We start from the raw sequence: 25,880 nt of genomic DNA, 5'->3' as shown, positions 1-25,880 counted from the left end.
ACAGTTTTTATTTCTATCATTTTGCCTTACTTTTCAAGGTAAAAAAGGAAGATGGGCTTATCGTCTAGACAGTAACAGTCAGAGCACCATCAATTCAAGGTTACAGTGTCTGAAGTGGTATTATAAAGAGGAAATTCCATATTGGCTCTCTAGCACATCACCATGTCCCTGTACTTACAATCAGGCAACTTTGGACTCCTCTTTTACTGATGGATTTAACATTCGGTACTATGGCTTTGATATCAAGAACGCATCTGGTAAGGTTTAATACTTGATTTTCCATTGGGACACTGCTTAAATCAGTAGATAATAGTGCAATGTTTTATACCCAACACACAGAATGTTACAATACCTGCAATACCCCATAGCAGTAGCAGTATGTCTACCTTAACATCATATAAGTTACTTGCATGCAGAAGTTGGATGCAGTTATGCTTTTTTGATGGAGAGGACTCACATTTATCAAGTCTCAACCTACCTGAAAGATATAGGATGACTCAAAATACATGGGACTGTAAAGAACATTTATGTGTTAGGAGGATCTTTTTGTGGCTAATAGCCTGTGAATCACTGGAATCCCTGTGCACCGAGTATGCAGTACAGTTGTGCCATAAATATTAATGTATTATCATACCTAATTATTGTTATCTATATATTTTTTTGAAAGGATGATGGTCATTTAATTACTATGCATGGAATATTTTAATGGCATATTCATACACCTGCTAATGGACAACTTATTGTATATTTATACATATGTTAATGAGCATTATTGTAACCAGTGTAACTTAATTCTATTCATTTGTCTGTTTCAGAACAATACTTGACAGCACAAAATATGTTCCCCTCCAGAAATGGGTCTGGGAGTAGATGTTACTATAGTAGCTGGAGTGGAGCCCTTGTTTACGGTGAGAAGGAGCGATACCTCCCAGCTCCATGGACCTCCTTTAACATCTTTAGAAATCGCTCGAACCCAGAAGCTTATGGAAACTACTTCTGGAATACAGTTCTTCCTCCTCAAAGACAACTATATGAAGGTTATATATAATTATAATCATAATAATAAAACAATCTACTATAGCTAGTATAGTAATCAATTGTTCACATAAACACACTGTGTCTTTATTTTTCAGTTGAGGAGATTGACCCCTACAACGCTTGTTGCAGATATTCAGAATCCACTTATCTGTGTAATCTTTACAGACAGAAAAGACCTCTGGATTATTGTGAAAACTATGTGCCTCCACGCCTAGGTATGTAAAAGAACTAATTTCTTAAAGCCTTCATGTCCATATCATAGACAAGGAGAAATAAAGGCAAATCCTTCTGCTGTAGACCCTCTCTATCAGATGCTAACTCTCCTCAAATTGGGTGGGTACTTTCTTTTGTCATCTGATTTCATGAAAATGTAAAAAAAAAAAACATTTTTTTTTTTATATAAGTATCAGGAGTCTAAAAACATATTTTTACCACCAATGTACCTCCACACCATCTATGGGGTTGATTTACTAAAACTGTACAGCGCAAAATCTGGTGCAGCTGTGCATAGAAACCAGAAGCTGATTGGCTACCATGCACAGCTGCACCAGATTTTGCACTCTCCAGTTTTAGTAAATCAACCCCTATGTGTCCAAGAACCAACACCAAAGACAATACCATAATGTAAAACATACATTTTAAAACAGTTCTATAACCTAGGTATTCAGTAAATAGTTTCATATATTCAACAAATAATTTTGCTTTTTTATATAGGTATAATATGACCAGGATCAACTAAAGGTGTTTTTTTTTGTTTTGTTTTGGCAATTTCAACATAATAGTCCATTTAAAGGTGTATGAAACATGCTTAGTGTGGAAATTCACCATTTAGCACCTTCAGGCAGTCTTTTTATATCGAGATGGTCTTCACCCATAACAAGATCTGTATATCTTTCTTATTGTAGGGATATAAAACATGAAATTCTCACAACACATTAATCATTATAAGTAAATTATTCACCATATAGCTTGTTTTAACCCCACCCATAATGGGATTGATTTATCCGTCCTACAAATAATTCATGGCCCGAACTGACATTTCCACAAGGATTGTAAAAAAAAAGGAATAGCAAGTGCATATTAAAGTGGAACTTTACTCCTGAAAATTTACTTCTGCTAGATCACTTCAGGCACTGCACTGGGGGAGATTTACTAATACTAATGCACACAGAATCTGGTGCAGCTGTACATAGTAACCAATCAGCTTCTAGGTTTTAGCCCCCATTTACAATGGTGTGACTTGTTATGCAATTTGACAGTTCAAAGTCGCATGACAAGTTGCACTCTATATGTGCCTATAGTGCGACTGCCACTTGCATCGATTTGAAAAAGATTCCTGCATTATTTTTGGCAATTTCATGTGTGACTTGCATTGGCATCTGTATATAAAATCGCACTGACTGGCGGATTTAAAATCGCACTGAAGTAGCTCGATTTCAAAGCCGCATTCAGTATGAATGGGGAATTATTGTCAAAGCTATATTGAACAAGATGAAGTTAGAAGCTTGATGGTTAATAATGAATACAGTTTTAGGAAATCTCCCTCATTGTCTCACCCTGCTCTGCACATGCTCAGTTGCTCTCTATTTATAGCAATCTACTCAAAATCAGAGCCACTAGAGGCAAATCTGCTGAAAGCTTAAATATTTACAGCTGTTCGGGGGCTCTGGGCTTCAGCAAAATAGCAGTCTCCAAGAAGAAGAAGCAGGGACAATACTGGATGCAATTTTCAGCACCCACTAATTTTGGTAGCATAATTATTAATATGGAATTTATGTTCCTTGCTAAAGAACAATATTTTTTTTATCAAGTTGTTATGGGTAAAGTTTCACATTAACGCTTTTCAAGTTTTCTTCGCTTCCAAAGAAGATATACATAATTTTAAGAAAGTTATAAATCTTGTTTTTTTTTCACTGGTAGGATTTTTCTATGGAGACCCTCATATTAACACTCTGGATGGGTTAAAGTATACATTTAATGGTCTGGGTGAATTCATTTTGACCAATGCGAAGAATGAAAATGGCACAGTTGTCTTCAGACTTCAAGGACGCACGGCCCTCGCTGGTAATGGAACCAGCTATGCAACCAACTTTGTGGCATTGGCAGCTTCCACATCCTACGGTGACCAGGTAATGAACACAGGAAGAAAATATACAAAGGTCTTGTTTAACAATCCGTGTAAACTAATTATTAAACTTTGCATTTCAGATTCAATGGAGCTTAAAGAATGCTAACGAAACCACAGTAAGCTACAATGGGACCTTCATTGAACTCTCAGGTGGGTAAAATTTGTTTCAAACGTTCCTCTCTTCTGGGTGGTGGTTCAGTTCACACTGTTGTTGTAGTCTTGGAAAAGGAAGTAAATTAAGATGTATCTAACATCATCTGAACATATCAGCCTTTTTGAGGTGAAAAAGATGCTATGTTGATATATTTGCATAGACATGGCAAAGCTGGGATTGTAACAATAAAGGAGTATTAAACCCAAACATGTTTTATATTATAGATTACCTTTTTATAGATGTAATGGCCGTATTTGTCTTATTTTTATGCTTTTGCCATTTATTTCCACCTGTTGATCCAGCAAGTAAGTCTGTTATTTTTCAATGTCCTTTATTAGTGATGAACTGAACACCACACACCCCCCCCCCCCCCAGTTCAAAAAATCAAAGTCCTCATTTTAAAGGCTTAAATACTAGTTATTGCCCAAAAAAAGTGTATGGGGGCCCAGGTACGGCCTTGGGATCATGCATCAATGCAAAAATGTTTTTTTTAAAAACAATCGTTTTTACAGGAGCAGTGCTTTTAAAAATGCTTGAAGTGAGACAATAAAAATGAAAAAATCCTTTAAATATCATGCCTAGGGGGTCCCCTTAATGTGCCTGTAAAGTGGCGCAATCGTGCGATGTATGTAGCCTGCTGCAGCAATACTGACATTTCTAAAGGAAAAAAATGTAATTTTAAACTTGCTCACGGCTGTACTGTGTTGTTGGCTCCCAGCAATACAGATAAAAAAACATGAAAAAAACGCTGTGGGGTCCCCCCCCCAGTCCATACCACGCCAAAATAAAAAAAAATGGATGGGGGGGATGAGCGAGTGCCCCCCCCCCCTGAAACATACCAGGCTGCTTGCCCTCAACATGGGGAGGGTGCTTTGGGGTGCCCTTAAAGGACCTTGTCCCCATGTTGATGGGGACAAGAACCTCTTCCGGAGTGGAAAAGAATCCGCGCTTAGGATAATATCGAAGGGAGGGGGTAGAAAAAAGCGATTGGCTGCAGCCCACTTCAGAATATAACCCACTAGAGATTATATTAGATATATAGAGGAAAAAGGAGAAGTGCTTGGCGCTGCCAATATATGCGTTTAGAAGTGTGGAAGGTAGAAGCTAGTATAGACAACACAGATGTCACAAATATTATAACTATTATGCACGTTTGAAAAAATGAATATTAAATAAATAAGTGAGGTTTTAAATGAGGTAAAAACAGGAATAAAGTGTAAGAGCATAAAACCTAGAGCCCAATATTTAAATGTATAAAAGTAAATAGGTATGCAAAAAAAGAAGGTGACATATACATCCACAATATACTCTAATAAAGGATATATATATATATATAGTGCCCTTCAAGTGAGGGTGAAGTAGTGGTGTATAAGTAATAATAAAAAGGTAGAGTAGAAAAAATTAATATATATAAATAATTTTACAGTGACTTGAGTGACCATAAAGTGACATGTGCAAAAAAGGAAAAGAGACCTCAATCCCAAGCCTGGGAAGAGAGAGTGCCCAATGTGGTTCCCCAAAAATGACAATGGGGTGGGCCACAGATGGAGGAAAATAAATCCAAAAAATAAATAATAAAAAATGCTGAAAAAAATATATATAAAATGGTGGCTAAGTGATTGATACACAGAATATCTCAAAAACAATAGTGTGCTAGTGAAAAAATGCGCAAAGAAAGTGGTCAAAAATGCATAAGAAAAAACATCCACTGAGTCCTTAAGAAGCGCATAGAGGTATATCAGTCCAAAATAGTGGTGAGGTGCCAAAATCACAGGTGCGACCGGTTGGATGATTCTTAGAGTGAAAACTAAGGTGCTCCCCTATTCAGTGGGTCCGGTGCTCCCCTTTCTAGTAAATACCGAGCTTACCAGAAAGTACTACCCCTACAGGGGTAGAGCGCAGGTCGATAATTGTAGGGATCGCTCCCAAAGCAGAGGGGTCCGGTCACCTGGTCCACTTCTAATATTCCAATTGCCCGAGTCACAACTAATTGGCGTGTTAGTAGGGGTGTTCCAACATTAATGCTCCAACCAAGCCATTCCAGGACATGTATATAAATAAAGAAAGATGCCTCCAAATGGTGAAATACCGCTAGACTCCTCTGCTACCACTTCCAACAATGTCTTCTCTCTACTTCCTCCCGGGAGGAAGTAGAGAGAAGACATTGTTGGAAGTGGTAGCAGAGGAGTCTAGCGGTATTTCACCATTTGGAGGCATCTTTCTTTATTTATATACATGTCCTGGAATGGCTTGGTTGGAGCATTAATGTTGGAACACCCCTACTAACACGCCAATTAGTTGTGACTCGGGCAATTGGAATATTAGAAGTGGACCAGGTGACCGGACCCCTCTGCTTTGGGAGCGATCCCTACAATTATCGACCTGCGCTCTACCCCTGTAGGGGTAGTACTTTCTGGTAAGCTCGGTATTTACTAGAAAGGGGAGCACCGGACCCACTGAATAGGGGAGCACCTTAGTTTTCACTCTAAGAATCATCCAACCGGTCGCACCTGTGATTTTGGCACCTCACCACTATTTTGGACTGATATACCTCTATGCGCTTCTTAAGGACTCAGTGGATGTTTTTTCTTATGCATTTTTGACCACTTTCTTTGCGCATTTTTTCACTAGCACACTATTGTTTTTGAGATATTCTGTGTATCAATCACTTAGCCACCATTTTATATATATTTTTTTCAGCATTTTTTATTATTTATTTTTTGGATTTATTTTCCTCCATCTGTGGCCCACCCCATTGTCATTTTTGGGGAACCACATTGGGCACTCTCTCTTCCCAGGCTTGGGATTGAGGTCTCTTTTCCTTTTTTGCACATGTCACTTTATGGTCACTCAAGTCACTGTAAAATTATTTATATATATTAATTTTTTCTACTCTACCTTTTTATTATTACTTATACACCACTACTTCACCCTCACTTGAAGGGCACTATATATATATATATATCCTTTATTAGAGTATATTGTGGATGTATATGTCACCTTCTTTTTTTGCATACCTATTTACTTTTATACATTTAAATATTGGGCTCTAGGTTTTATGCTCTTACACTTTATTCCTGTTTTTACCTCATTTAAAACCTCACTTATTTATTTAATATTCATTTTTTCAAACGTGCATAATAGTTATAATATTTGTGACATCTGTGTTGTCTATACTAGCTTCTACCTTCCACACTTCTAAACGCATATATTGGCAGCGCCAAGCACTTCTCCTTTTTCCTCTATAAGAACCTCTTCCGGACATCTCTGGGTTGTGGTTGTCGGGGTCTGCGGGAGGGAGGCTTATCAGGATCTGGAAGCCCCCTTTAAGAAGGGGGCCCCCATATCCCGACCCTCCCCTATGTGAATGGATATCGGTTGCATCGTACCCCTACCCATTCACCAAAACGTATACATAAAATCTAAAGACAAAAGACAGTTTTTGATTAAAAAATAAAAATAAAAAAATTGTGTCCCCCGATGTAAATCCATTGTCAATCACATCGCCCGCCTCACCCGAAAAATAGGGAAAAAAAAAGAAGACGCTCCCGCCTCTTCACACGCCTGCCGCGTGAGCTGTTTAAGCTGTTTGAGCTGTGACAGCTCTTTTATAGGAAAGGGGCAGGGACACCCGGTTACATTACCCGGTGGCACCTCCCCTTTTATTCACTGCACCAGCGCAGTGCATTGTGGGGTGCTCCTGACATCATGCGTATGAAGAGGCGGAGCTTCTTTTTTTTCTTTTCTATTTTTTTTGGTGCGGCGGGCGACGTGATAGACAATGGATTTACATCAGGGGACACTATATTTTATTTTTTAATAAAGGACTTGTTAAAAACTGGCTTTTGTCTTTATTTTTTTTTACACTTTTTTGGTGAATGGGTAGGGGGTACGATGTATCCGATATCCATTTACATGGGGGGGGGGGGGTTGAGATCTGGGGACCTGCTTGTTAAAGGGGGCTTCCAGATTCTGATAAGCCCCCACCCGCAGACCCTGACAATCACAGCCCAGGGTTGTCCAGAAGAAGCTCTTGTCCCCATCAACATGGGGAAAAAGGTGCTTTGGGGGCATCCCAAAGCACCCCCCATGTTGAGGGCAAGCGGCCAGGTATGGTTCAAGAGGGGGGGTACTCGCTCGTCCACCCCCCCCCCATCCTGGCCAGCCAGGCTGCTTTCTCAGATAAGGGTCTGGTATGGGTTTTGGGGGGGACCCCACGCCTTTTTTTTTATTCTGTCGTAGGGTTCGCCTTAACCACTTAAATACAGGACACTTTCACCCCCTTTCTGCCTAGACCAGTTTTCAGTGCTCATCAGCGTCTATGGGAAATCTCGGTCAGCTTGGCATTGCACTGCTCACAAACTATAAGTGACAGGGACACAAAACTTGGGGAGCACTGAGAGGGGACCCAGAACTACAACATATCTATACATTATAAAAGTGGGGTATGCCTGTTCACTACACTGACTGCACTAAACAAACTCAACTCACTATCCACTAACTACCTGCCTAATCTCCATTACCACACACTATACACGACTGCCATGTAAGCAGCAGCCTTATATAATGTGTGGCGTGGACTAAGCCCATGAGCCATGATTGGCTAAAGGCAGCCTGCCTTTGGCCAATCATGCCTCTGGCAGGACACTGTACTGTGATTGGCCAAAGCATACAGGTCATGTGCATGCTTTGGCCAATCATCAGATCATCAGCAATTGTTCAATGCATTATGGGGCACTCATCGGCGGGCGAACTTCCCGCTGAGCACCCCATTTGTTTGTGTGTTCAGCGAACACATGAACAGCTGATGTTCGAGTCGAACTTGATGCTCATCCCTTTCTTTTATCAGATCAAGCTGTCTAGCAAAAGTGGCAGAGGGTAAGATGAAGCATTTAACAAACATGACTGGGGTGCCTTCAATGATCAGCTTTTAATCATTTATGTAAAACCTTTATCCCTAAAGAAAAAAAAAACTGCTGCTAAAACTGCTTCTAAAGCGCCAGCTGAAGTCCAGCTTTATTTTTAGTAAAGACCATCTAAAGCTGCTAGTGTAGCTAACAATACCCTCTCCCACCCAAAGGTGTCTCTGTTGCTCCTCCATATACTGAAAAAATGCCCAAGGAGAGGGAGTTTGTTAGTAACTGGATCACCAAGTGAAATGAAAGGAAAAAAAGCCTAAGAAAAGAAAACTAATGCAGCCACTGCATTTAAGGTTTAGTAAGCTGCAATATATATAACATATTTTTGTTTTTTGGTTTAATGCCACTACAAACAGTAAATGAGCTTTTAAGCCTCTTAGTTTCACAATGGCACCGCCCTTGTACACAACCATTTGGTTGCCCCTAGTAAAACTTTTTATGTGTAATAATTATATCTTAATAATTCTGGAATAAACATCAAGATAGAGAGTGTATTCAATTTTTTTAATATGGCACATTGCAAGGTGTTCTCCATTGTGTAGAGATGGGAAGGGTACATCATAATGGAATGTGGATGTCATGAGGCTGATTTACTGAAGGATTTAATATTCTTCACTGAAAAAAAATGATGTGAATATTCACAATTATCCAATCATGTGAAAAGCAAATTCCCAATTACCCATCTCTTTTGCACATGTTTGGGTATTCATATGCACAGGAATTTGCATTTCAAATGGTTGTATTATTCAATGAATATTCACACAATTTAAATGATCAACTCCTTTAGTAAATCAGTCTCTGCCTCTCTTTTATTGATTTAGAAAAAATGCCACCTAATACGAACCATTTTCATTTGAGTATTCTTACATTTTGTCACTATGTAAATGCAATATTTTTTCGAATCACTGATCCATTATGGGATTATTTTTTTTAGACAATTTTACTTATGTTGACCATGTGGGATTTGGAAGGACAAAGACTGGGGAAGCGAAAGTCCTGTTTGACAATGGCATCTCTGTTTCTTGTTCTGCTAACCTGGGCATCTTGAGTTTTGTGGTGACATTGCAATCGACATATCAAAACAGGACTGAAGGTCTCCTCGGTAAGTGACTTGTGTTAATATGAAGCATCTGATAAATATGTCCACACCAGCTCAGTGCAGAATAATGTGTCAAGACTACAATATGTAAATATTTAATATGTGTTAGTTAAAGTTTATGTAATACAAACAATGACATTATTTTATTTGCTCTATGCCATTGAAAATGTTTTCCATAACTTTTCAATAACTACAAAAATGACATGTTGATTTTGTCAGAAATCCTGTGACCTATTACCTTTCTGTGCTCTCCGGCTGTACTCAAAGAGGGGTTCTGCAGATGAGGAGAGGACTCTTTTCCTTGTAATCCATCAGAAATAAAGAAGGCAGGGCTGACACCATATGTTTAGGAATTTAGAACTGTGCTGTCATGTCAAAGAGAAAAGTTGAAATATAATATGGTATATTGCTGGCACATCTACAGTTATTTTTCTGTACTTGCAGCGTGGAAATTTGTACATATTCCAGAAATGTACAAAAAGTTTATTTTTTTTTTTTATTTTACCTTGACATATCCTTTAAAGAGACCCATGTGTTGTGAAAAATACATGCAAAATGCAAAAATTCCTTTAACCACTTTAACCCCGCCCACCGTACATTTACTGCGGCACTCAGCCGCTGCTGGGCAAAGCGACGTAGCCCTACATCGCTCGCTCAGGAGACTGTAGGGGGCAAGCGCGTGCCGCTGGCGGCGCGCTCCCACCCCCGCTCATTTCCTGGGGAGCCAGCGCATGTGACCAGCGGCTCTGATGGCCACCGGCCACACGCGATCTTCCACAACAGAAGGAGAAAGACAGACGGCTGATGTAAACACAGCTGTCTGTCATTCTCCCTGAAGTGATCACAGAGGCTATGTGATCCTGCTATATAGGATCACATGTCTCTGTGGTTACTTCACAAGCCACGCCCCCTGACAGTTAGAATCACATCCCTAGGGACACACTTAACCCCTTGATCACCAGTAAAGTTAACCTCTTCCCTGCCAGTGTCATTTTTACAGTAACAGTGCATATTTTTAGCACTGCCTGCCTGTATGGTGGGTATCAATAAATAAATAAATAAGTATGGTATAAAAAAGTGTGGTATAACTGTGCACTAAAAATATGTGTATAAAATTTAAGCAATAATAAATAAATATAATTGAGTATATACTTTAAAAATATATATGCAATCCACACATAATAAAATGCAATCTGAGTGAATAACCAGTGGTAAAGTGCAATGTGCGTGCCAAAGCAAAATATAAATTATCAAGTGGTATAATAAATACAATATCTAGATAAATAAATAGATGCAAATAGTGGAAATAGTATGTGCTAGTGATACACGGTGCTTATAATGGTATAATAAATACAATATCTAGATAAATAAATAGATGCAAATAGTGGAAATAGTATGTGCTAGTGATACACGGTGCTTATAATGGTATAATAAATACAATATCTAGATAAATAAATAGATGCAAATAGTGGAAATAGTATGTGCTAGTGATACACAGTGCTTGGTGAATTGCACTGAAGGTGAAGTGAAAGTAAAAAATGGTAAAAACAGATAAATAAGTGAATATCACAACAAATAGTGCAAGAAAGTGCACAGTAAATGACAACTAGATGTCTGGCTGAAATAAAGTCCAATAGGCCAGTATCGGAAAAATGAAAAGAAGAAAAAGATTTAATCCATAACTTGATAGGTGTACAGGTGAATGGTGGGAACAACCTTACGATAAACCCGAGGTGGGTGACTGGCGAGGGGCAAGGTGACCCCTAGTGAAAAAAGACCTACTAACCAGATATACCCACCCCACAAAGGGGTATAGGGCAGGTATTTGGGATGTGGTTAAGTGCTCCTTCCATTGACTCCTTAGCTCCCTTCTGTGCTGGGGGAGAGTATTGCGGGGCGTCCCTGGGGGTCCGGGGTATCCCAAAGAGGAAACAGGCTTAGTGGGTCTTCTCCTGATATAGTAATGTGATATCCGGCGGTCCGTGAGTGGAGTCCGGTCACTCGATGGTATGTAAGGGCGGGAGGGTCATATAGGGCAAAGAAAGGCTTTACGAGGGTAGGCCGCAGCCTATTTAAATTTATATCCTTCCACATTCCTTGGATATCCTTAGCGCGGATTTCACTCTTATCAATATTTTTAGCACTGATTACTGTATTAATATCACTGGTACCCCCAAAAGTGTCTAAAATGTCAGTTAGGGGTCCGATCTGTCTGCCGCAATGTTGCAGTCCCGCAAAAAAAAATTGCAGATCGCCTCCATTACTAGTAAAAAAAAACAATAAAAATGACATAAATCTTTCCTGTAGTTAGTAAACGCAATAACTTTTACGCAAACCAATCAAAATACGCATATTGCGATTTTTTTTTTTACCAAAAATATGTAGCAGAAAACAAATTGGCCTAAACTGTTGAAAAATTTTGATTTTTACATTTTTCTGAAAATTTCATATAAAAAAATTTGAAAAATATTGTTATTTTTTCAAAATTGTCGCTGTTTTTTTTTTTTTATAGCGCAAAAAATAAAAATTGCACAGGTGATCAAATACCACCAAAAGAAAGCTCTGTTTGTGGGAAAAAAGGACATCAATTCCATTTGGGTACAGCATCGCACGACTGCGCAATTGTCCGTTAAAGTCACACAGTGCCAAGTCGCAAAATAGGGCCTGGTCATTGAGCAGCCAAATCCTCCGGGGCTAAAGTGGTTAAATATAATGCTTGGGTGGTCCCCTTAGTCTGCCTGTAAAGTAGTGCATCCGTAGAATGCATAAAACATGCTGCAGCAAAAATGAAATTTCCAAAGAAAAAAAACGAGTCAAATCACATTTAAAGTTTATTATGCATTTTAAAAACTCGCTGTTGCAATTGCCGTCACCCAGCTATTGAAAAAATAAAAAATAAAGAAAAAAAACAGCGTGGGACCCCCCCCCCAAAAAAAAATCCATGCCCTTATCTGGGCAGGCAGCCTGGCAGGTCAGGAAAGGGGGGGCCAAGCGAGCGCCCCCCCTTCAGAACCATACCAGGCCACATGCCCTCAACATGGGGGGGTGTGTGCTCTGCCTTCCCACCACAAAGCATCTTGTCCCCATGACAAGGGCTTCATGCTCGCAACTGTGGCCGGTAGCTGTGGGGGTCTGCGGGCAGGGGGCTTATCGGAATCTGGAAGCCCCCTTTAACAACAGGGCCCCAGATCCTGCCCCCCATGTGAATGAGTATGGGTACATAGTACCCCTACCCATTCACCAAAAAGAATGGGTAGGGGCAGGGCCGCTGATAAGTCAGTACAACCAGCCCTGTTGTACCGGGCCTGGGCTCTATCAGTCCAGCAGGGGGGACTGAGCAGCTTTCTGCCTAAATAAATAAAACGTTTTTTCTAAACCATACCCTCTTCAACTTGCTTATCAGAGGGTATTTTCCTGGGCCCCATTGGGTTAACATAGGGGCCCAGGAGATGTCAGTAGAGGAGGGACTTTTTTTCCTTTTTCGGGGCGCAGGGAGACAAGCACATGCGCTGCCCGTATCATAGTTCCGGTCGTGGCCACCCACTGCCTATGTTTTCACTGGCGGAGTGATATTTTTCTACACTGCTCCCTCAGTAAGTTCCACGGACAGAGGAAGAGACTGATGTGAGGCGGGCTGGAGGCTGAGAGGGCACTGCAGACTTAATCTGATGGCGGGTGGCGCTGCACAGCCTCACACAATGACCCTGACTACTAAGGAAGGAAGGAACACTCTCTGACTCCCCACTGTATGCCTACCATCATTATGACGATCTGAGCACAGCAGCTGCTCTATTGCTCTGTCACAGTGTCATATTGCTGTTGGGTGCTGATTTTGTTAACTGTATGGCTGTACTGTGTTACAGATTGTAACATAGTACAGCCATAACAGAATCAGCAACCAACAGTGACACTGACAGAGCAACAGAGCAGCTGCTGTGCTCTGATCATTATAATGATGGTAATCATAAGCATGAGATGCTTGCTTACATTTCTGTTAGGGGGGCAATGAATTGCTGAGCTGTGTTTTTAGGGCCCCCAGCAATTCCCCATAAGAAATATTTGCCCAAGCTTTCCACTTAGATCTGCCAGTCAAGTTTTTGTGCAGACCTCTATGTAGGTCTACAGAAGTCTGGATGTAAATGAACGGCTGTCTGTTTACATCCACCTACCTCTGGATCTGTTCAGTTCCTGAAAAAAAATGGAAAAAGGACTGCATCCTTTTTTATTTATACAGACCTAAACATGACAGATCAAACATAGGCTGATGTAAATGGACACATTTCCATTTACATCTGGCCACCCTTAGAGCCATCACAAGTCACCCCTATCCACTGTGTGGTGTATGCGGTCACAGACTGAACTGGCACAGATGTTTTAACACTGACATCTATACCGATAAGCTTCAGTTCAGCAGGGAATCCACTTACGGATCCCTTGCTAAGCAGAGAAGCTCTGTTTGAAAGAGCCCTTATGCTGGAAATGTAGCGGCATGAAAAGTACATATGTTACAACTACAAAGCGTTTTTCACAGCAAAAATTATCCCCACTGGACCATCCACCATGTTGCCTGCTGGCCACGATCCTATTCAACTGTTATCAGGATTTTTAAGTGGTTAAAACAGGTGCTGAAGAGGTGATGCAATGCCTCCTTCCCACCAGCCAAATGCTCTCTGAAGAAAGAGATCTGGATGCAGATCACTCTTCAAAGAGCAATGCTAGTGTGAAAAAGCTCATAAAGATTTTAAATAATTATTGGAGTGCATGCTTCAGCTGATTTAAAGGCATCATAGATGTACCTTAAGGCTTCAAGGATAAGTTCACCTGTTAAAAAAATAATAAATACACATTTTTTTGCAAGTAAAAAAATGTGCATTTATTATTTTTTTTCTTTTGGAGCCTGTAAAGCATTGCACCAGCAATCAGCAGATCCCTGGTGCCATGCAGGTCTTCTTCAGATCGTCAGTATATCTGTGTACCTTGTACATCCCGTATGGGCTTGCAGATACACTGACAAGAAATTAATGAACTACCACGGCACTCCACAGCACCATTGTAGGTCTTTGAGAACTATAAGTCGACAGCCACAAAGGATGTCAGGCCTTGTAGTTCATTCACACACTGAATGAACTACAAGGTAGGTGTGTGAATGAATGAATGACGTGGCCATGTGGGGTTGGTTTTAAAAAAAGTGATAGCTAGTATGGGAAACGTCTTCCCATACTGCTGCCAGGGGGGGGGGGGGGGGGGGGCAACAAGCAGCGGCTGCAGGATTTGGAACATGTTGCATGTTCCATCCTAAAATTGGGTGGAATATGGAACATGTTCCCAAAGGTCAACTTATGCTTTAAAGGAAATGTATGCCTTAAAGTCAGCGGCAACATTCTCATTAAAAAGGGATGATCTCAGGTGTGTTTGAAGCCTCAAATTTATAATAGGCAGGAGAAAAGCAAATATCACTTGAGCACAAGGCTGCATTTTGTTGAGGTGGGCGCGGTCAGGGGGGGCCCTTAGGTAGGCTGTATGGGGCCCCGTGATTTCTAACAGCGGCCCTGGGTAGGGGACAATTTTTGACAATTCCTTTATTAAAAAATGTAAAAACAGTGTCACCCGATGTAAATCCATTGCCAATTATGCCACCTGCCACACCCAAAAAAAAATAAAAATGCTCTCAAAGTCCATGAAAGCGGCGGGTAAACCGCTGATGTTCAAAAAAAAAAAAACTGCGAGGCAATGGCATAATGTGCTAGTATGCATTGTATACTAGCACATTATGAAATACTCACCTTGGAATGAAGCCCTCCATCGCTGTTAAGTCACTGCTGAGAGGGCTGACATGTTCCCCTTGTCTGTCTTCTGGGTTCGCAAGCTCTGGCCGGAGCCACGATGACGTCACTCCCGTTTCTGACATGGCTCTGAAAGTCCGGCACTTTAAGCCAGACCTTCAGAGCGCATGCGCCGATGATGTCTTGTGCAAGTTTAGGAGATATTCACAGTACCTACAGGTAAGCCTTATTATAGGCTTTCCTGTAGGTACAAGTGATAGAACATAATTTACTACCACTTAAAAGCTGGCCGTCTACTGCAGGCTAAGCCATTTGACAATTCTTATATAGGTAAGGGGCGGGGCCAACTGGCTATGCCACCTACTGGCACCACCCATTTCTGACGTCATGGACCAGTGCATGTTTGGTCAGTGAAGTCAGAAGGGGGCAGTGCCCTCAGGTGGCATAGCCAGGTGGCCCCACCCCTTACCTATATAAATGTTAAATGGCTTAGCCTGCAGTAGGCGGCCAGCGTTCATGGACGGCAGTAGGCTTTTTTTTGGGGGTGCGGCAGGTGGCATGATTGATGATGAACTTACATTGGGTGGACACTGTTTTTTATTGGAATAGTCAAAAACGTTCTCTATGTTTTTAATTACCTTTTGACACTTTTTTGGTGAATGAATAGGGGTACTATGTACCTCATACTCATTCACATAGGGGAGGTGGGATCTGGGGGCCCCCTTGTTAAAGATTATGATAAGCCCCCTGCCTACAGATCCCCACAACCACTGGCCAGGGTTGTGGGGGTAAGGCCCTTGTCCCTATCAACATAGAGACAGGTGCCCATATTGAGGGCATGTGGTCTGGTATGGCTCAGGAGGGGGGTGGCGTTTGCTCATCCCATCCCTTTTCTTACCTGCCAGGCTGCATGCTCAAATAAGGGTCTGGTATAGATTTTGAGGTGGACCCCATGCCGTTTCCCTCAAATATTTTGTCGGGGGGGGGGGGCCCACGCTGTTTTTTTTTTTTTTTTTACTCAGCTGTCAGCAGGGAAGCCCATTGACAACTGATGACTCATTGGTTGTAAAGGACTCCATGACTGGCTTCCTAGCCCAGCTCCTTAACAATCATCTTATACTGCACCCTGATTGGGGCTGAACCATTCACCCAACTCTAGCAGACACTACAGTCCAATTGACTAATACCTATATTGCCATTTAGGGCTTGTTGACAAGTAGCAAAATGTTACTGCTTTTATTGATAGGGAGGTAACTATTCAATCTTCCCACACACTGCAGAAATCTACTTATTCCTGTGTAACTTGAAACAAAGTCACATCAGGAGGAACAGACTTCATTGTTGTCACCTTGGTGTTTCATGATTTGTCAAATGTATATTTACCTCTTCTATTTTATTTCAGGGGTACTAAATGGAAATCCAAATGATGACTTCCTAAATGCTTATGGCTACACATTACCATATAATAACAATACAAAGCCAAATGACTCACAGATCTTCGACTTTGGCATGTCATGTAAGAGAATATTTAATTGTCACAAAAGGTGGCACTGAAGTTTTTTTTTTTTTTTTTCTGTGTATTGTAGTCCTAACAGAGAATTTACTATCAAGGTAAATGGGGGAACCCTCCCCACTGGGCAGTGGCCATCAGCATCTTGCAACCAGTGATGTATCCCTGCCCTGCCATTGAGTTGCCAGCTGGGGATTTTCTGACAGCTGAACGTAAGCAAACAGGGCAGAGATGGTGGCTGACATCCTTGGCCATGACTATATTTGACTAAGGACTATAGCCATAATTGGTCATTGACATAAGCTACCATCTCTTCCCCTTTTTTTGCAATTCAGCTGTTAGCCTTAGATCTGTCATTAGGTACAAGTTTCCATAGAGAACTGGTGGATCAGCATACTTTTTTTTCCAGAGGGCATTTGTACAAAGGACATGTCAAAATGTGTGGTGTGTAGAGGCAGTATCTGGATTTAGTATTCATATAATCCCCCTAGCTGCAGATCCCCAACAACCACTGGGCCAGGATTGTGGGGAAGAGGCCTTTTGCCAGAGAGGTCCCCCCTGGCAAGGTACCCTTCCCAGATTGAGGGAATGTGGCCTGGTATAGTTTCAAAGGAAGGGGTGGGGCGCATGCGCACTCCCCTTCCCTTTCCTTGCCAACTACTGGTGAGGCCCCTTATAATTTTTTTTTCTGCGTGGGTTACTCCCTTAAAATCCAAAACAGGTTGTCATTAAGGATAGTTTTGAGGAGACCCCACCATTGTTTTTAACTTTTTAATCATTCTTGCTGTAGGATGAAGAACAGCAAAAGTGAAAGTGAAGAAAGTAAAAATGCTAGTGATTTGAATTTCCCTGTCAGCGTTTTTTTTTTTCTAAATGGCAGGGGACCCCCAAAGGTCCCCTAAAAAAATACATAGGAGACCTGCAGGGGTTTAGTATGTGCATTGTTGGGGGGGGGGGGGTCCGTGTGCTGTTTTTTTACAAGTAAAACCAAGTTGATAGGAACCAATTATTTATTGGCAATTTAAACAGCAGTTTATGGTCTTTTTTTGGTATATACACTGTATATATTGTACAGGTGCACCACTTCATAGGCAAGTTTAAAGGGGTTCTAAAACCTGAAGGTTTTTTACATTAATGTAGGGTGTGAGGGGCAGGACCAAGCTGCCCATTCTGTGTTGGCTCAGGAGCGAGCCCACACAAGTGTCCTTATAGAAAGGGGCTTTTCATAGGGAAACTCGCCAAAGAGGAGGAGCCTGGAGTGTCAGCGGGAAACCCCAGAAGAGGAGAATTGGGGCTGCTCTGTGCAAAACCACTGCACAGAGCAGGAAAGTGTATGTTTATAATTTTAATTTAAAAAGCAAAACAAAATTTGAATGTTACCTCAGGCTTGTTTTTCAAAAGAATTGGGCATTAAAGTGCTGCCCCCTATATTTATTTTTGCATTGGTACACATCCCCCCTGGCAGTGCACAGCCCCCCCCCCCCCATACACCATTTGTTAAATATTCTTTGGCCTATTGGCCCTAATAATGGTTCTAATTGATTTTAAAGATTTGGTTCCCATTGGCTTTACTGTGGTTCCAATTAATATCCAAACTAGTGAGCTGGTTGGCAAATGTCTCATGAACCAAACCCAGGTATCCTTAGCTCATCTCTATTCATAACCAAATACACTGAGTACAAATATAGAGGCAGCTTTTGGTGCAGTTTTATATATATATATATATATATATATATATATATATATATATATATATATATATATATATTTACACAGTATATATACAGTGTATATTTATTTATAGTTTCAACCATATTTTTAATGAGTGTTCTATATTTAACAAATAAAATGTTATTTTATATTTTCCGCTAAAAACTTGGCTGGTGATACAATGTAAAACAAAATATATTTATAATCTGTAATTCTGCAATCACCACAGAGTAACTAAAGCAGATTAGCGTGTGATAAAAGTATAGCTGTAATCTGGGCAGAATATAGAATATTTGACACAGTCCTGACCTCAGTATCTGAGGAAAGGGATTTAGGAGTAATTATTTCAGAAGACTTAAAGTTGGGAAGACAATGTAATAGAGCAGCACGAAATGCCAGCAGAATGCTTGGATGTATAGGGAGAGGTATAAGCAGTAGAAAGAGAGAAGTGCTTATACCGCTGTACAGAACACTGGTGAGACCTCACTTGGAGTATTGTGCGCAGTACTGGAGGCCATATCTCCAGAAGGATATAGATACTCTAGAGAGAGTTCAGAGAAGAGCTACTAAACTAGTACATGGATTGCAGGAAAAAACTTACCAGGAAAGGTTAAAGGACCTTAACATGTATAGCTTGGAAGAAAGAAGAGACAGAGGGGATATGATAGAAACTTTTAAATACATAAAGGGAATCAACTCGGTAAAGGAGGAGAGCATATTTAAAAGAAGAAAAACTACCACAAGAGGACACAGTTTTAAATTAGAGGGGCAAAGGTTTAAAAGTAATATGAGGAAGTATTACTTTACTGAGAGAGTAGTGGATGCATGGAATAACCTTCCTGCAGAAGTGGTAGCTGCAAATACAGTGAAGGTGTTTAAGCATGCATGGGATAGGCATAAGGCTATCCTTCATATAAGATAGGGCCAGGGACTATTCATAGGATTCAGATATATTGGGCAGACTAGATGGGCCAAATGGTTCTTATCTGCCGACACATTCTATGTTTCTATGTTTCTCTGTTTGTATATTATCGATTATCCATATGCACATTTGATTTTTTTAGGGAAAACAACACCCAAGGATACAATATTCCTTTACAACACAACTATTGAAGAAACCTGGTACACGTACAACAACAATAGTTTTATACCAAAGTTCCTTGATGAGCTGCTCTTGTCCAGTGACCCTGCATTTATCCAGAAAGCAAACAGCACTTGTGGTGGAAATACAGACTGTCTCTATGATATTCTGAGCACTGGAAACTTCGCTATAGGATCTGCCACTATGACCAGTAATACTGTATATAGTGAGAGGAGATCTCTTATTTGTAAGTGTAAAAATCAAGCAAATGGTGGTAACTGTCAGACTATACATAATTCACAGCGACAATATTGTTTATTAAAACCCTGAGGTGAAGGGTTTCAGAGAATGATTGTATGGCTGCCTCCCGTACTCACATCAGATTCTGAAAGCATGAATGTGCTAGTGACAAGAGGACATTAACAAACAGGTCCAGAGATGCAGAGAAGCCAGCAGTGTAGATCACGTATTCCTCTAATCCAGTGACAAAATCATTGTAGTCATGGGCATAACAATAAGTGTCACAAGCCTTGTAATTGCGACCCTGCCCATGCTCCAGGGGGCCTGTACGGCCTCTCTGTCATATCAGCATATCCCCCAACTCAACAAAATCCAGGAGCCCTGGCTCGGATCCAGCTTGTGTACTATAGGGGGCTTCCACTTTGCCTTCTACACCCCTCCGCTCTTATTGGCTTGGGTTCCCAATTTAACGACATTGCTAAGTTCAACAGAGATGAAGGAGTATGCTGCAGCTCTTCTGGTAAAGAGATATTACAATTTAGCTGGCCAATTGAGTTGCTAGCGGTGCCATCTGCACAGGGTGCAGGCTCTTGGGAGGTGCTGCAGGGCTGCCTGTAAAAATGTTGGGTGACCAATCATTATTCAGCGACTGCCTAACAATGGTTTTTGTATGTGTGTGTTGCACGGCACTGCAAGTGCCTGTTATATGTGCACTGCAACACCCCCTCTGGCTTCCTCATAGAACCCTCAGAACAGAGGGAGGATAGGCTGGCAGGGAGGTCTATAATGAGCAAGAGGAGTCTCTACAGGGGGGGTCTATACTTAGTGGAGGAGGTTTCTATACTGAGGGGGTGCGCTGGTAGGGTCTGTCTGTCCTAAGATGGATGGTCTCTTCAGGCCCCTATACAGGTATTCAAAAGAATCAGAGAGGTATGTCAAAATGTGGACAGTTTCTCCAAAATCTTTTGAATTACCATCTCAATATGTAAATAAAGATCTGCAATAACTCTTTAGCCACTCAGAGTTTGGCACACTTTGGGAGTATCTTGGCGCGTGGCGGAATCGGTGGGTGGTAGTGGGGGGGGGGGGGTCCTGGGTCAACTTTTGCATCAGGGTCCACAAGCTTCAAGCTACGCTTCTGATTGTAGTAATGTAGTAATGACAATAAGTATCATAACTAAGACCAAGTCAAATCTGCAGTCCCCTTGCAATACCAGGCTATATATGTTTTAGATGTGCATTGTGCAGGCAGAATAACTTCAAGATGTTCAAAAAAATACATTTAATACAAATTTAAAATATCTTAAAGCTGATCTCTGGCCTCCTCCTCCCCTCACTTACTAATCTCTGGCATGAAAATAAAAAAAAAACAATACTCCTTTTACTCGACTATATTAAAGTACAGCTAAACTTTTTGTTTTATTTTGGATAGAGTGAAGAGTGATTAGAACACCTGTAAGTTTTCATTGCTGTCTGTGCAATGAAAACCGCACTGACAGCACTGCAAATCTTCCAATGGGGACACTAATTCGGGTGACTTGGGGGTCTCCAAGGTATTCCCTTAATTCATAGACATTTCCTCTCACTTCCTGTTTTGGCTATGGGACAGGAAGTGAAGGGAAATCTCCAAAATGGCACACAGCTGGTGGAAATTAATTTGACAGGGGTTATAACCCTTCCTTACTCTACTCAAAATGAAAAAAAAAAATAAAAAAAGCTTTGCCTATAGTTCTACTTTAATTTTCACATGCCATTCATGTTCAGAAACTTGTATCTTCTTCTGTGCAGAGGAAATTAGATCCTTCTTTAGTTGTCCACATCACCATCTGTATGATGTGGACACTTCCTAATGTCTGTTCAGTGCTGGAGTCATCTACGGATCCAGAAGTGGGTCTGCAGGCAATGACATCAGCACAAGGACTGCCAGGGACTGGCATAGGCACATTTGCTGCACTGGATTACTGGTTCTGCACACAGAAACAGAAATGACGAGGAACCCAAATGCCAGACTTAAATAAGTAAAGCACTGTTTCAAGAGGTATTTAAACTGCAAATGTAGGATCTTGTGTGACAGTCTATGGCAGTCTCAAAAAGTACCAGATCAATAATGTTCAAGCCATATTAAAGTGGTTCAAAAGTTTAACTGTTTTCTTACATTATTGCATTGAATTAAATTAAAAAACACCTCAGTAAGTTTCCAGCAACCAAACGCTTTTCCACCAATCCATCACTGTCCCATCTGCAGCAACACTGTTCTCTCTTCCTATTCTCACAGGAGACTCTGAGAGTATTGGGAGCCATAGACTCCTGCTGCTGTCAGTCAAATCCTCTAAAGGAAGGAGGAAGGCATGATCGAGGAAAGGACAATCAATCTAGAAAGCAATGGACAGGACTAGTTGTGGCCAGGTGCCCTATTGACAGGCTACAGGTTTCTAAATCAGCAGTTATTATAATGCTGTTCACCACGGGCCCTCCAACATTTTTTTCACCCCACTGTAGTATAAGCAAACATGTGTTCCTATGTAGAAAAAAAGTACAAATGTACTTATAATTAAGTGCAGAAGAACATTTTTTTGTTGGAGGCCATGGTCCTATTAAAAAAAGAAACATGGAAGGGGTGGAATTAGTAAAAAAACATAGTACTTACATGAAACTTTTAACCATAATTGATCATAATGCTAACAATATTTTGTACTTCAGTTGTGTTGTTTTTTTATTTATATAGCCATTTTCCCTCCAAATATCTCTGGCCCTGCAAGTATCATGAGCTCCTTCGGTAAAGAGGTCCTGATTAGCTACTCTGCTGCAGACTCTGTGTTCAGTCTGCAAACAGAATCCACTGACATCATCATTTCAGGTATGACATCCTCATACTCTTAATAATACTCTAACAGTCTTTTGACATTACTAGACATATTATACTTGATGTGTGTACACTAAATCCATAGGAATTATTATAATGGCCTAATGACACCTGTTACAATGGTTATTGTGAGAGTGGCAGCAAATATGGGAAGATTTCAAAATATTGTGTAGCACTGCCACCTAGAGGACTGCTGAGAATTACACTTTTTGGATCCCCCTGGGTTACCTGTAGCAACTGATGGCAGATAAAGAGCAAAGAAAAACCTTGGCTCAGTCAATAATCAATCCAGGGGATGTTGGTTTTTATGGTTTTATTTAGAACTGGGATGGGAGAAGGGATGAGTGGGATACTCCAACTATGAACTATGCACAATTTAGAGGACAACTCACTGTAGAATGCGGCAAGGCCGCTGCTTCACCCTGCCACTGAAGTGCAGATAGTTTTAAAGTTTCCTGCTTGATTATCCTCTTCAGGGTTCTAAACTTGGCACCCCTTTTACTTTCACTGCCTGTGTGTGCTGACACCCCTCCACTGACTCTATCCACTGGAGTGGTTCCCTTCCTGGGCAGACCCCTGGCGAGCTTCCTGGTACTCCCGGACACTGTTTTTCCCAAGGTTGCTCTGCCTTCACCTCCACCAGTCAGCTTTTCTGGACCTCTGGATTCAGCACCACACTCCTGGTCCACAAGGCTGACTGCCTGTGACCACCATCCTCAGCAAACAGAAGGAGAGACAGCCATCACCCTCCTTCTGGGACCTGGCTTTCCGCTCAAAGATCCCCTGCCTCATGTGCTCCTGGCTTTTATACCCTATCCCATGATGCACAATGTTCTGTGCCAAACCCATGGGATGGTAGCTAAGCCTGTGTGTCATTGGCTGGGTTTCCTCCACTGTCCAATGTATCTCTCTATTGGATGCAGTGGGGACACTCCCCCAGCCCAAATGAATCACACATGGAACACATGAGCAGGCCTAACTAATGATCAGGCTCCCCTGATAAGCAGAAGGAGCTACTAGGCTTTACCTACCTAGCACCTGCCTAGGAGGGTGCCACAATTGCAACACTATATTTATAAGAGCTGCTATTTACTGGAAAATATGCTGCAGTAAAAAATAAAAACAAAATTGGATAAAAGGAAAGCTTGTTTCTAAATTTCCCCTGCACGTTATCGATTGTTTAGGTTGTATGTGAACATGGTTTTATTTCACATCACTTTGCTTTGCTTTAGAGTTCAAGTACAGCTAAAGGCCCGTACACACGTACCGATCGTCGGCATACAAACGTCGGCGGACGAAAGATCTGCCGATTGTACGCTTGTTAGTATGGTGCCTCCGACAGCTGTCTGCGCACATTCTGCGGACAAGAGTCTTTCTTGCAAGCATTTAAATTTTTGTATGCCGACACCAGAACGGACGATTGTTCGCCAGTCAGTACAGAATTCTGCCGACAGACCGCAGATTTGCAAGACTGGGCATGCTCAGAAAAGAAAAACACAGGGAAAGTTAACCATTACATGACATCACTTCTGCAGTCGGCTGTAGTCGGCGGACAAAATTCTTGGGCAGTCTTTGCACTTTTCAACAGACACCGACATCCCGGGGAGAAAAGACGAACGTTTGTATGCCGACGATCGGTACGTGTGTACGGGGCTTAAGGGTTCCTGTATGACATTCCACACTAGTACCTAATCCATTTGCTATGCAATGTTCAAGCTCCAAACTAAAAACTTCCTTTACCTTCCCTGACTGCGCCAAATCCTCCTTCATTTATGTCTCACATGCTTCTCCTCCCAGACATTACTGATCGCAGTGGGAGGGTTTCAGAAACAGAGATAGTTCTACCAACCCAGAAAGCAGTTGGCAGAACTAGGTGTGGCTAGACTACAGATTTGTGAATGACATTGCTGATATCCACACCCCCTGCAACATTTTCCCCTCCTCATTGTAGTGCAAGCAGATACAGCCTACATGAGTGGCAAATAAATTCAGTAGCAGTGAAGTGTTGTTGTCACACCATCCCATCACAGAAAGCAGTTCTGGTAGACCTTACTGTTAGACTCAGAAGGTATTTTGCAGCAGTGTTCATTTCATCAATGAAAATATTTTTGAGAAAATTTTCATCAGCTGCATGTTTTCAGTGGCGAAAACTAAACTAAACTAAAATTCAAATTAAGTCAATTGATGAAAACTGTGATGAAAATCAATTCCAATTTTTGACAACGAATAAAAATGGAACAAAAACGTGAGGAAGGGATGTTTACCCACCTGAAGTTCCACTTTCCTCAGAGCTCCACCTGTCTGTTAAAGCCGCAGTCCCCTGATTCTATCAACAAGCTGCATTGGTTGAGAGATACAGGCCCCCATCAATCCTTTTATGCAGTTCCACACACTCTCTAGCACCCTCTGCTGGTCTTTTCTATATCCGCAACACAATTCCATTCCCAGCCTAGAAGTATAGCGCATTCAAGTTTAAACATGAATTGGACTACTACATAAGAATAAGTAGGGGGCAGTACTAAGCTGCTGAAAGAAAAAAAAATAAGAAAAAGGCTTTTCTTATTTTTTTTTCCTTAATATTTAATGTTGGTAATATATTCAGATAATATGTGCAATGACATTACAGCCAGTGGAGTTGTTTACAGTTGTTTTTTTTTTTATTTTTTATTTTTTATATTTGTAGCACTGCCCCCTAGAGAGCTGCTGAAAATTACACTTCTTGGGTTCCCCTGGGTTACCCCTAGCAACTAAAAGCAGATGAACATCAAATACAGTCCTTGGCTCAATCAATGATCAGTCCAGGGGATGTGGTTTTTGTGTTTTATTTAGAACTGGGATAGGAGAAGTGATGAGTGGGATACTCCAATGTTAACTATGCACAAATCCTGAGGACAACTGACTGTAGAATGTGGCAAGGCCGCTGCTTCACCTTGCCACTGAAGTGAAGATAGATTAACTGTTCCTGCTTTAATATACTCTTTTGGGTTAATAACTTGGCACCCCCTTTACTCTCACTGCCTGTGTGCTGACTCCTGTCCGCTGACTCTAGCCACTGCAGTGGTCTCCTTCCTGGGCAGACCCTTCGGCAAGCTCCCCTGTACTCACGGACACTGTTTTTCCAGAGTTGCTCTGCCTTCACCTCCTCAGTCAGCTTCCACTGGACCTCTGAGTTCAGCCACACTTTGTTGGTCCACTAGGCCGACTGCCTGTGACCACCTTCCACACCTTCAGAAGAGGATACAGCCGTCACCCTCCTTCTGGGACTTGGCTTCCCCCCCAAAGACCCCCTGCCACATGTGCTCCTGGCTTTTATACCCTATCCCAGGATGAACCTCTCTCTGTGCAAACCCATTGA

At 41.4% G+C, this 25,880-nt stretch overlaps 1 protein-coding gene across 1 annotated transcript in view; it reads left to right on the top strand.

Moving 5' to 3' along the window:
- The window catches only part of LOC309550512 (uncharacterized protein), a gene marked incomplete at both ends in the record, with an annotated part of 232,977 nt that overhangs the window by 195,775 nt on the left and 11,322 nt on the right, over positions 1-25,880 (top strand). The window contains 9 exon segments of the mRNA XM_082250875.1: positions 39-257; positions 816-1,037; positions 1,134-1,253; positions 2,959-3,167; positions 3,247-3,316; positions 9,174-9,341; positions 16,524-16,637; positions 19,406-19,669; positions 22,388-22,519. Coding sequence (XP_082107001.1) covers positions 39-257; positions 816-1,037; positions 1,134-1,253; positions 2,959-3,167; positions 3,247-3,316; positions 9,174-9,341; positions 16,524-16,637; positions 19,406-19,669; positions 22,388-22,519 — 1,518 coding nt within the window.

The sequence above is a fragment of the Pelophylax lessonae genome (genome assembly GCF_965119305.1).
Source record: "Pelophylax lessonae genome assembly, chromosome: 3".
In the NCBI taxonomy this organism is placed as follows: Eukaryota; Metazoa; Chordata; class Amphibia; order Anura; family Ranidae; genus Pelophylax; species Pelophylax lessonae.
The sequence above is the reverse complement of the archived record's forward strand: the minus strand, read 5'-3'. Positions and strand labels throughout refer to the sequence as shown.